A 13,465-nucleotide genomic window follows, 5' to 3' on the forward strand; every position below is an offset into this window, starting at 1 on the left:
TTAACGTTAAAAGGGGCTTGATTAGCGATGGGCCCAGGTATTCAAAGCATCAGTTGACAGATAGATGCAACTTTAATGCTCTAAGGTGAACTGAAGCCAGGGGGCAAAAAGATGACTGATCAAGCAGCACAAAACATTTAACGATGCAAAGATGGTGCAGGAATAAAACCAAGATGTACTTGTGATCCATTTGCTGTTGATGGAAGTCTGAGCCACAAATGTTCTCGTCCTTCTTGCAAAGTAGTCTGGAAATGGCGGGAATCAATGGTGGTGAACGGAGAGAGTGTGATGGACAACCTTAGCTGACGTAGGCCACGGTACGTGCTCTGTAATTGAAGTGTCCCCTGTCCCTGCAAACAGAAAAGCAAGCCAATTCAAGACTGAAAGCAGATTTTGCCACTTCCACATAAACTGGTACAAACAAGTTGATGCCTCTTCCCCTCTGAAATCACATAAATACATTTTCAGTGTTGCTTCAGCTTTTTCACATTTCGGGAACATGAGGAAGAGGCCCGAGTGTAGTTGCCAGAACTACCTCAGCACTGTCCCAGCACAGTCCAGCACAGTCCAGCTCTCCCTCAGCACAGTCCAGTTTCACTCCGCACTGCCCCAATACAGTCTAGCACTTCCTGAGCAGTGCCCCTGTCAAGGGTGTTTAATTGCCGTATGTACCAGCAACCAAACAATGAAATTCTTACTACAGCTTTACACACAAATAAAGAATACATTCAATTAACGTTCAAGAAGGAACTGCAGATGTTGCAAAATCGAAGGTAGACAAAAATGCTGGAGAAACTCAGTGGGTGCACCCGCTGAGTTTCCCCAGCACTTTTGTCAACATTCAATTAATAATCAGTAATACTAGTTAGCAGACCACAATAATGCAAATAACACAGTCCGCGGGGTAACCAAAATAAAGTCAATAGTGATCATAATTACTGAGGTAGTGGTTAGTGCTGTGTTTGAATTACGAACCAGACCATGATGCGACCAGCCAGTATGCATTCTACCATGCACCTGTAGAATGAAGTACCGTAGAATGTCATACCGAATCTCCTCAATCTTCAAAGCAAGTAGAGATGTTGATGAGGTTTCTATGCAAGTGCATCTATTTGCTGAGCCCAGGACAGATCTTTAGGGATATGCACGGCCAGGGACTTGAAGCTGTTGACTCTCTCCACCACAGTCCCATTGATGTAGGCGGCTTCATGATCCCTGGCATCCCCCTTCTCGTCAACAATCAGTTCCTTGGTCTTGCTAACATTGAGAGCATGATTGTTCTGGTGCCATTCAATCAGATTATTCATCTTCCTCCTGTACCCCGACTCATTGTTACCCGTTATCTATCCAACAACAGTGGTATTGTTGGCTACTTTAACAATAGCATTGGAGCTTGCGTCTGGCTACACGGGCATCATGGGCATAAAAAGAGTATAGAGGGGACTGAGCACACAGCGTTGAGTGTTGATGGTTCCTGGGTTGGAAGTCAAGGATCCAAATGCAAAGGGACAAGCGGAGACCAACTTCTCTGAGTTTGATGATAAGCTTTGAGGGGCAGATTGTGTTGAATGCCAGGTTCTAGTCAACAAATAAAAGCTTGATGTACAAATGATGTGCAAAATCGCAGAATGCAATATTCATATCATTAGGTTGTAAGTTTCCCCAAGCAGAATATGAGTTGTTGCTCCTCTAGTCTTCAATTTGCAACGGAGGAAGCCCAGTACAGAAAGATCAGTATGGGGGGGGGGAGAGTTAAAATGGTCAGCAACTGGGAGATCCAGCTGGTTGACCGAACACAATTGTTCAGCGAAACGGTCTCGCTCATGTAAAGGAGGCCACATCTGAAACACTGAATGCAGTAGATGAGGAGTGCATGAACATCTGTCTCACCTGGAAAGAGTCCTTGGATGGATGCGAGGGACAGGTGTTACATCTCTTGTTGTTGCTTGGGAAAGTACGTGTACGTGTAGGGGGGGGGGGGGGGGGGGGGGGGGGGGGGGGGTCATTCGGTGGGAAGTGTATGAACCAAGGAGTTGCAGAAGGAGCTCTGCCTGCAGAAGGCGGAAACAGGTGTAGATGTGACTGGTGATGGGAAGGCGGTGGAAATGTCGGACAATGAAGGACATCGCCAAGGATTGCTCTCACCCCAACCATGGACTGTTTACCCTCCTACCAACCAGGAGGCGCTACACGTCTCTCCGTTGTTGAACCAGCAGGTCGAGGAACAGCTTCTTCCCGGCGGCTGTCACCCTACTCAACAACGTACCTCAGTGACTGCCAATCAACACCCCCCCCGGACACTTATTATTATTTATTCAAATCATTTGCTATGTCGCTCTTCCAGGGAGATGCTAAATGCATTTGGTTGTCTCTGTACTGTACACTGACAATGACAATTAAAATTGAATCTGAATGAAGTGTTGGATGCAGAGGCTGGTGCGGTGAAAGCTGAGGCGGGGAACTCTATCCTTGTTGCTTCATGTGTGGAGGGAGAGCGAGAGCAGGACTACAGGACACAGATGATGGAGGAAGAGAGATCAAGAAAGGGGATAGAGAGGTGTCAGAGATAGTCAAGTGAATTTGAGGGTAGGGTGAAAGTGACAAAGTTAATGAAATGAACGAGATCGGCACAGATGCAGGTGGCGGCCTCGATACAGTTCAGGTTTCCATTATTTTTCAAGATTAAAAATGGGTCTTCAACAGTTTCAGTATTCCTTCATCACAGCACCTCCAATCACATCACCTCTGGAATATCCCTCAGCAATACTCTTCTGACACTAAAATATACTTAGAGAACTATCAATTGAATTGTCCAGCACTCCTCAATCATGTACCCCTGACAGTTCAGCCTTTCCACCTATTAGCGCTCTCTCGGCATTAACCCTTGCAAGAATTCAGTGCTCTCACACCAATGTTCCTGCAGCAATCCAACCATTCCGGAGTATTTCCCTTCAAGTAATCCAGCACGCCACCAATACTGGCCTTCTGTCAGTTCATTATGTCCTCAATGATGCTGCGGTACAGTCCCGTAACCCTTCGGTAATGTCCGCCAGACTCTCCAATGCTCCTTCAGCACTGCCTATTCAGCAGATCAGGACTACCTCAGCATTGTCCTTCCAACAATTCAGCACTCTTTCAATACTGTCTCTTCAACTGTGCAATGCTACTTCAGTTACGTACTCCCAACAATCCTGGTCTCTCCCAGTACAGCCATTTTGATAGACTAGTACCTCCTTAACTCCGACTTCCAATCGTCCAACATTCCCCTACCACAGTTTCTTCAACGGTGCTGACATTTTGTCACTTTACCTTCACCTGTTTGGTAGTGTCTCAGGACTGACAGTCCATCACTCACTTAGCACAGTCAGTTTGAAAGTGTAATATTTCCTCAGTACTGTGTCTTCAGCTGTACAGTATACCCTCAAGTATCCCTTAGCCTTCAGTCCAACTGTCCAATGCTCATTTGTCACTCTGAGATTAAAAGAATAAGAAGTGATTTATTTGAAGTATGAACGTTTGGAGGTGCTATGATGAAGGGATGCTAAAACTGTTGAAGGCCCACTGCTAATCTTGAGAACGGGCGTCAGGGTGGCACAGCAGTAGCTGCCTTACAGCACCAGAGACCCAGGTTCAATCCTGATCGGGTGCTGTCTGCACATACGTTCTCCCTGTTTTCCCCGGATGTTCCGGTTTCCGTGCACACTCCAAAGGTGTACAGGTTTGTAGGTTAATTGGCTCCGGTAAAAATTGTAAATTGTACCTAGTGTGTAGGATAGTGTGAGTGTGGGATGGTGTTAGAATAAAATTCTAATGAGAAATAAAAGGTAAATGCAGAGTTCGATTTGAATGGCCTATTTCTGTTTCTTGTGTGTCCCTTTTATACTATCCCTCCATCAATGTAGTGCTTCACTCCTGCTTTTGTAGTGTCAGCTTGGGTGGTTATCTCATGCCCTGACTTTACCGATTAAATGTTTTGTGAGGATGGTAATATGCCCAGCACTTGTGGAGCTCTACTCTAGTTATAGCCCGTAACGTCATGAATCAGGGGTGGAGAGAGGAAAGAAACAGTCTCTGATATTTACTGTGATCTGAATAAATTCTGAAGATGATTATCTGTTTCCAGTTTACAACCGTATACAACAACACTACACCCCCTACCAACCCACTCCCACAGATACGGCCAATTGTTATTGGCATCACATGTAAGGAACATTGAGTACAACCCTCAGCTCTGCATCTCCGTTCATTGGGATCACGGTTAATTTCTGACCTCGTATACCTCTTCCAGTTCCCTAACTCCTATTATGCTTACATAACAAAAATAGTGAAAGTGATTGCATTGTCCATCAATATGTCATGATCATATTGAATGGTGGTGCAGGCTCGAAGGACCGAATGGCCTACTCCTGCAACTATTTTCTATGTTTCTATGTAATATTTGTGATGGATCTTAGATATCAGAAAATCCTTTGTCTGACAATCTTACCGACAGAGAAATACCCCAAGTGTCTGCATTTCCCCCCAATCCATTCCCCTACCATCCCTCCAATAGCCATGTGCAGCTCCGACGGGGGATTTCACAAGGGATTGGTCTCAAAGTTTCGGGCTGGAACCAAGTTCAGAAATAAAAACACTCTCCGAATGTTGTGAAAGATGGTCTTTACTGGCTGGAATAAGCCCTGGAGACTTCTGACTAAATAAGAATAACTAAACTAGTGGGGCTCCCTCATCTGAAAATGTTCCCTTCTCTTATCACTATTGACTTTTGAACATAAAGCACCAGGCCTCCGTCCAAATTAGATCTCCTGGGAAGCTGGCTGTACCTTAATCACAAACACGTCGACACAATCATATCCTACTTTTCACCCATAGGCTCTGAGGGATGAAGGTGGGAGTGCCCTGAAAGCTGGGGGAAGGGCGATTCAGGCAGTGTCAGAAGCACTCAGGAAATCCACCACACAGCTAAGTCAGCAGTCAGCATGCTAAACATTCTCAAGCTGCTCGAAATGTTACCAGGAATGGACTTGGGCAGAGAGCCAACTTTGTGAATGGCCAGGCCGAGGCGTCAGCACGCAGCTGCCCAGGGCTGGAAGGCTCATGGCTCAGAAGCGACACTTGTAAACTGGGCTGCCCTGGTTATTGTGCGTGGTGGTGAGTGACTCGAGGCCATCTGTTCCAAAGATCAATGTGGAGAGACCAATCCGTGTCGAAAGATTATCAGCCACAGCTTGCTGCCAGCCAGAGAAGCCTGTAATTAATTTTGAAGGACTCCTTTAACCGTCATTTGAGATTGGGCCAGGTTGCCCAGAGGCGCTGATACTGTGAGCTGCTCCCTGGCGGTTACTAATGTTACATGAGATAACAAGTCTGATACTGAACACAGTTCTTGTCTGTCCATCCTGAACTAATTTATCTCTCTCTCTCTCTCTCCATAACATATCCCCCCCCCCCCCCCACAGTTATCGCTACTCACATCTTATGGATGGGAAAGTCCAAGAACAACAGTCTGCCAAAGATGCCGAGGCAGGGTGTGGAATCAAAGCTGCTCACTGCTCCACCATGCACTCCTTACAGTCCTGGCTCTGTCCCCAGTGCTTTAAATAGAACACACCATGGTTCTCATTGATATACCTATGAACTACTTGTGAACTACTGGCTGGGTCTTTACTCACCAGTGTCTTAAGTTTGCATTCTCTTGATGGGTTGGTTCAGGACAGATCCTGTCTAATTGGTAGGCCAAATGCTCACCGAGAACCCATGATTCAGTGGGTTTATCAAGCCTCACCGCACAATCCCCCTCCCCCCCAGGATTCCCCCTCCCCCCCCCCCCCCCCCCAGGATTCTAGCAAGCAAATGGAGGCAAATGGAGTACAGCCTACAAGAGGTTTCTGGGATAAAATAGCACGACACACTGGTGACTGAAATGATTGCAGTTTCTGGAATCTGGAACAAATAAACAAAATAGTGCAATAGCTCAACAGGTCAAACAGCATCTATTGAGGTCAAGTGTTCAAGAAGGAACTGCAGATGCTGGAAGATCGAAGGTACACAAAATTGCTGGAGAAACTCAGCGGGTGCAGCAGCATCTATGGAGCAAAGGAAATAGGCGACGTTTCGGGCCGAAACCCAAGGGTTTCGGCCCGAAACATCGCCTATTTCCTTCGCTCCATAGATGCTGCTGTACCCGCTGAGTTTCCCCAGCAATTTTGTGTATCGAGGTAAAGTGTTGGTTGGTTGGATGACACAGAGAACATTAGTCTGATCAAAGTTGCTGAAGGATTGTGTAAGAGCTCTACAATATGTGCCCTCCTGCTTCATAGCATTGCTGCTATTAGCTAGGCTGACAGAATCCTACTGCAGATCATTACCCAGTGACACCCCAATGAAAAGAGCAGATTATCAGGCAAAGTCAGGAGTGGACATCGATGTAAAGTACCTCACAGTTAAATATACTACAAAACTGATTGCAAAAAAAGGTTATTGGGCCAAATGGATGAAACACAGAATGCTTGAATAACTCAGCAGGTCAGGCAGCATCTCTGGAGAACATGGATCAGTGCCTGTTTCAGGTCAGGGCCCTTCTTCTGAAGAAGGACCCCACCAAAAAAGTCGCCAAGCCGTTTTCTCTAGAGATGCTGTCTGGCCCACATAGTTGCTTCAGCACTTTGAGTCTTTCTGATATATATATATATATATTCGCCAAATATGCGCGGTGGTTAAGTCCAGCTTCTTTCACCTAAGGAAGCTGGCGAAGGTGAAGCCCATTCTCGAGCCTATTACATCTAGGCTGGATTACTGTAACGCGCTCTATTTTGTTGTTGCTCGTTCTTCACTGGCTCGTCTCCAGTTGGTTCAGAATGCTGCTGCTCGCCTTTTAACAGGGACTCGAAAGAGGGAGCACATATCGCCAATTCTGGCCTCCCTACACTGGCTCCCGGTGCACTTTCGAGTTCATTTTAAAGTCGCCAAGCCCGTTTCAGCTCTCTACAGATGTTGTCTGGCCCACTTAGTTGCTTCAGCACTTTGAGTCTTTCTTCGTCAGCCTGATCTGCAGTATTCTATGAATGTCTGCTCCCATGGAAGACACTGGTACAAAGCAAACAGTGGTACATTGTCACAGGTGGGATATTAAACACACTGCTGCCTTCTCATCACCTGTTTTGAGCTGTTGTTGCAGTGAACATTTTGGCTCAATGCGTTTGGGTGTTGACTGAAAGTGATGTGACAGATGGCACTTGTACCTCAGTAGACAGCAGCAGCGTGGATTGTTCGCAGAGATCCATCACTCCCTCTCCTAGCCTGTAATGCTTCAGTTTTCTGGCCAACATCTTCAGATTGTGCTCCAGCCTCAGTGCCGTGTCAGACACCCTATGCGACCTCCACAGTGGCAGCCTGTGCTCCAAAGGAGCAGAGAAACAAACTACATATTAAATGCAACAACAGTAAGCATAATCAACACATTTTAAAAGGACAAAGCAGTCAGGGAAAATGGAACCAGTGTTAAAGAGAGTGGAAACTGGGTGGTGGGAGGGGAGCAGAGAGGAGTGGGGATAAGAAAGAAAAGGAAAAGGGGGCAAAAGAGAACAGAATTATAAATGGAGTCATTGATTTTAGGAAAAGGCAATAATTGGGTATTAAAATCAGGCAGACAGAATCACAGGTTATGGGGATAAGAGAGACAATTGGGAAAAGAAGGAAAGTGACAAAAATGAAGCAGGGCAGAATGTGAGTGAGGAATGGATGAGGAGTGGGTGTGGGTTACTGTTGTGGACACTAGTACGGTTATTGGAAGAGGTCTGGATTATGATGCAGAGGACAAACCTCAAATCTTACCATTGGGATTTGGAGTGTTCCCTCTGCATCATAATCCAGAAGTTAAATTCAGTTAAATAAATAATCTGTAAAAACAAAAAAAAAAGGCCGGTCTCATTAACTGTGACATTTTAACTACCAGAGTGTTATTAAACTTGATCTACTTCACTAATGATTTTTATGCAATTGGAACCTTTGTAATTAAGTCTATTTGTGAATTGAAGACTTTGTAATTAAGTCTATTTGTGATTGGATCCAAATCATAACTACTTTCTGAAAAGGGCCAGCAAGGTACTCCACTGTACCAAGCCACCTTAACAAAACATAAGAATAAAACTGGACAGACGTTACTATATCATCCTATGCACCTGGTCTGGAAAAGTCAAAGGCACACAGACCACCCAACTTTGTAAAGACATTTTCATGAATATCAGAGGACTTGTCCCAAGTTAGATGGCTGTCCCACTGACCATATCAAGATTCTGATATGTTCACACTCAGAATTACAAGTTTTATCCATGATCTTAGACTCCTCAAGCATAAAAGCAGCATAGATCCTAGATAAGTCGTTTCAGAGTGGTATCTGGGGAGAAGAGGATTAATGGAATGACCCTGGAAATATGTAATGTTAACTTTAGGCTGCACAATGTCTCAAGACATTAGGATAAATACATGATGTTACCAGCAGAAGTGGTCACCACACAGTCCTCAAGTTGACAATGGGTGAAAATTATTTGATAGACACAAATTGGTGGAGTCAGCAGGTCAGGAAGCATCTCTGGAGAAAAAGGATGGGTGACATTACGGGTCAGGACCCTTCTTCAGACTGGTATAGTCAAAGGTTTTCTTCAGTATGGTATAAAGTGGCAAGAAAATTATTTCTTGGCCCTTTATACCAAAATGCATATGTAGTGGCTGTGATTATACTTCATTTCCAGTTCCATTGATTTCAATGACAGAATTTCAAAAGAGGAATGCAAATATCAGCTGTAATTGACATTTGGTTAAAGTGGAAGAGAAGGGAATTGAATATTAAAGTAGGAGAAGGAGAAGAAAGGCTGCCATTTTGATTAGCCCCAAAGTGATTTACACCCAATGAAATATTTTACTTTGCAATGTAGGAAAAATGGAAGCCATATTTTTGCAGTGCAAGCTCTTAAGGTTTCTGATAGACTCTCTGAAGGAACCTGATAAAGTCTCACCAGAGACTATGAAGCAAAATTTGACCAATTTATTTTGGTGACATGGAGATTGGTTAACAGACAGAAAACACAATAGAAATAAATGGGTCAATTACAGATATTAATAAATATATTACATGAATTTTAGATATATATATATATTTTGTAGTGAACTTTTTTTGTCAGTTATTAGGGTTTTTACAGAGTACTATGTTTACATATCTGTAGTGCTGCTGCGAATAAGAATTTCATTGTTCCGGTTTGGGACATATGTCAATAAAGCACTCTTGACTCTTGATAGATTCAACTGCATCACTCAGATGAAGAAGCTTTGCGTCTGAAATGATTGTAGCTTTGGGTAGCAAAGACATCCAGACATGCTTCTGGTTGCGCTGGCTTTATCCAAACAGACCACTGGTTGATGGGGTTGAGACAAGCTAAGAAGTCTGTACCCCATGTTTAGCATTATATGGTTACTTTTATATTCTATTAATAAAGCAAAATATCCTTGAATATGTAGTCCTCTCAAACTTCATAGAAATATGTTTGTAGACCTCTCATGTCTTGCACTCTCTTTAAAACTTTATAGACTAGATTATGTTATCTCTCCTCATTCAACCTGCTAGAAGACATCACTTCACACTTTACTATGTTAAATTTTACCTGTCACCATTAGCCAAATTCTTTCCTTCCACATATTGCTAACCTCCTCGTTTACTACACTTTTGAGTTTCCCGAAATCTAGTCAAGTCTTTAAAAATATGCCAAGTACACTCATACAATGAACTAAAACTGTTTCTATATTGAAACATGTTGAGACCCTATGCCTGTTTCTGGTAACAATGTGAAAAACAACCCTTCACCCCCACCCTGTGCTTTCTTTTGTAAAGCAAGTTTTATACTCTAATTATTCTGATCCATTTATAACCATATAATATAACCATATAACAATTACAGCACGGAAACAGGCCATCTCGGTCCTTCTAGTCCGTGCCAAACACTTATTTTCCCCTAGTCCCATCAACCTGCACTCAGACCATACCCCTCCATTCCTTTCCCGTCCATATACCTATCCAATTTATTTTTAAATGATAAAATCGAACCTGCCTCCACCACTGGAAGCTCATTCCACACAGCTACCACTCTCCGAGTAAAGAAGTTCCCCCACATGTTACCCCTAAACTTCTGTCCTTTAATTCTCAAATCATATCTTCTTGTTTGAATCTTCCCTACTCTCTATTTATGCAATAAGATGAAAAAACAATGTTTAAAAATGAAAATTTCAGCAAACCTGTCTTTGCACAAAGCAAGTGTAGTCTTTATATTTTCATGCGAATATCCTCTAATCTATCCTCCTACATGAGCTGTACAAGATATTTTTATTATTGTATATCTCCCTCTTGCAAGACTGGAAAGTGTTTCAGTGCCATAGAACATAGCTCTCATTCTTTAATCGTATAATATTCGTCCAACATAATGTGATAGTTTTATAACTTCATACAAACTGCACCGCTCTTTTCAACTTATTCATGACACAAAAAAACAACTTGTTCAAATTAGTGATTAACAATTTGTTTTTAATTTAAAAAAATTCCAAAATGCCAATTAATTTTGTTTGTGATTATGCTGGTTGCACATTTCGGCGCCATTTGTGTTAGATTTATAGCTACATGGTTTAACTTTCCCCACAAATCAGACACAAATATATCACTGCGATTGCCAAAATTGAATGACATGGGAATTACCCAATCACTATCACTGGCTATAGTGTTGTCACTATATTCAGCCTTATTTAAAACAGAGTAGTGTTACATTTGCAACCCGGTCTCCTGGCACTACCCCATATCCAAGGTAAGACTGTGATTAAAGCCTCTGCAATTTCAACCCTCAGTAGGCTCGGAAGATTCCATCCAGTCCAGATGACCTTTCCACTTTGAGGACTGCTAAACTTTAAACCACTTCCAGTTTGTCACATCCAGCATTGCTACTGCTTTCTCCTTAATACTGTACAGACAACATCTCCTTATCTACAGAGGGCAGACTGAAAATTTAATTTCCTATCTTAGCAAAGGCCTCTGTCTCCACAAAGTCCTATTCTGTTTCTTAATTGGCCCTGAACTCCCTTTAGTCAATCTTGTACAATTTATATTTATTTAAATATTTAGATTCATATTGTATTTGCCTCTGTTTATATTCCCATACTCTCTCATTATTACTTCTTGTTCAATTTTGCAGATCAATTCTGTAATTTTTATGTTCAGTATTCCTGACTGCCATTCTATTTAATACCTAATGTTGAGTTCTCCCTCACTTTAATATAGTCCCCCTGCTCCCTTACATTGCCTCTACTATATTTTTCTTGCTGTTATTTTAAATTACGATTGATTGAGACCATTCCAGAGCTGCAAGAATTATTTTTAAAGTGGCTCAACAGAGGTAAAGGAGAGTGTGTTTAAACCAAGGACTCTTCTACTAGCGAACAGAAACGTGGCAGGAATATTTTCTTACCACAGGATGCTGGTGTCAGGCTGGGCCACAGGGATCACACTGCTGCGTTGCTGGTAGGCTGATCTCAGACTGTCACTCACACATATCGTATAACTCAGGGGAACCATCTCAGCGTTGGGTGGGATCCCCAGGCACAACTGCTTTCTGCTCTCAATTCCAACATGTAATGGGACTTCCTGATGAACACGCACAGCCACACCTAATGCCAGAAATTCACATGAAAAGAAATGAGGGCAGAAGCAGGTTTTATCTATGTCCTTCCCCGACACCTCATTCACGCTTATTTACCACAGACACCAGGTACACATGGTGCAAAGGTACATCTGGTTACCTATTGGCCTGTTCAACAGATGGTTACTTGAGATGGTGGGGTGAGGAGGGGGGGGGGAAGGGAGGTATGGTTGTTTTATGAGGAGAGAATAAGTAGACAGAACCTAAATCTTTAGAAGAATGAGAGGTAATCTCTTTAAAAGGTACACATTTATTTCTGGACTTGACAAGGTAGATGTGGGATTGATGTTTCTGAAACGGGGGACATTGACTCATCATCTCAAAACAAGGAGTCAGACATTCAAGATTGAGATGAGAAGGAATGTAGCGAGTGTCATTCAATGATTATGTACCAGGCACGGATCAGTAGATGTTCAGAAACAAGGGATATGCTGTTAGTGCGAGAATGTGATTTTGAGGAAGAAAATAAGCCAAGATTTTATTGAATTGTACTCCTGTTCCTACTTTGTACATTCTGATGGACTGCCATTTCACTGAATGTTCCAATGCAAGTAATAGACTGGAATTCTGGTTGAATTGGTCCAGCTTGGCAGTATAGGGCCCAAATTCAAATCTGCAAACCTTGGTTACACTTAGCCAAAAGCCAGTCTCCACACTCTCTCACCCGCAAGATGAACAGTTTAGTCTTGGTATGCCTATATAAGGTTCAGATAAATTTACAAGGTTTTCTCAGAAATTTAAATCTTGATTTATCTAAATTTTGATTTGTGTTTTGGCTTGTGTTTGTTTGAGAGTTTTTTTTTTCCATTTCTGTGCTTTACTTATCTATTCCCCAGCCCATCACATGCCCCCAGAGGAACTACTGACCTCTCTCACATTTCTAAGGCTGACATCACCTGATTGCACTCTAATCCCTGTTTAGCTCTCACTGGCATGGGCTGGCCTGTTCGAAGGATTCCAGGGCAGCAATGCATATCTTAATGCAGGCTGACTGCACTGACACGCTCATTTGAAGAAAAACAATACACTCTCACTATAATGGCATATTATGATTTTTCATATCAAAATTAAAGATGTGTCAGTTCGGGTCTAATTTTCACAAAGTACTATACTGACGTCTGAAACTCCTAAAAACTCAGTCAAGAAATTGATATCAACCTGGAGTATGTGGGCATGTGAGTAGTGGGCAACTGATGAGTTTCTCGCAATCAAACACCTTTCCCCTCCTATGCAGTTCTCCGTAATGCTAAGCTGCAAGATCCCTACATTGTATACATCTGAGTAACCTCCAGCCCCAAACAAATCCCCATCTCCCTGCCACCCCCATACTTTCCTGCTGGTCCACCTAAGATCAACTAACTGCTTTGGAATGGGAGCAGCCGGCACTTCCCATATCAAGGAACTCAGTTCAGGATTATTCCCAATTGAGCTCCATTGGAAAACCCAAATTCAAATAACTGCATGACATTACCATGGAAAAGTTATCGAGGAGACCCAATGTCTGTGAGTGAGTGTTCAGTAGCCTAACTGTCACAGTTTAAAGGAAATAGGATATACTTATGAAAATATTGCCATCTATAAAAGTTCAGAGTGCTCCTTATATCTTCCCAGACATCAGCTTGTAAATGTGTCCCAAATTAGGCAGAAGTGAGTGGAATTGTAAATCTACAGCTGTTGGCCAGTAATTGATTTTGCACATGTACAGGTTAAATGCCATATTGATAGCCCCATAA

The 13,465-nt window shown here is 42.8% G+C and overlaps 1 protein-coding gene across 1 annotated transcript in view; it reads right to left on the bottom strand.

The window, feature by feature from the left end:
- si:ch211-236l14.4 (SITS-binding protein) overlaps nt 1–13,465 on the bottom strand; it is a 62,983-nt gene that overhangs the window by 25,079 nt on the left and 24,439 nt on the right. Inside the window, exons 3-5 of the mRNA XM_055649842.1 lie at nt 11,502–11,700; nt 7,242–7,392; nt 180–350 (exon numbers count right to left, since the gene is read on the bottom strand). Coding sequence (XP_055505817.1) covers nt 180–350; nt 7,242–7,392; nt 11,502–11,700 — 521 coding nt within the window. The remainder of the gene's footprint in view (nt 1–179; nt 351–7,241; nt 7,393–11,501; nt 11,701–13,465) is intronic.

The sequence above is a fragment of the Leucoraja erinacea genome, chromosome 18, assembly GCF_028641065.1.
Source record: "Leucoraja erinacea ecotype New England chromosome 18, Leri_hhj_1, whole genome shotgun sequence".
Taxonomy (NCBI): domain Eukaryota; kingdom Metazoa; phylum Chordata; class Chondrichthyes; order Rajiformes; family Rajidae; genus Leucoraja; species Leucoraja erinaceus.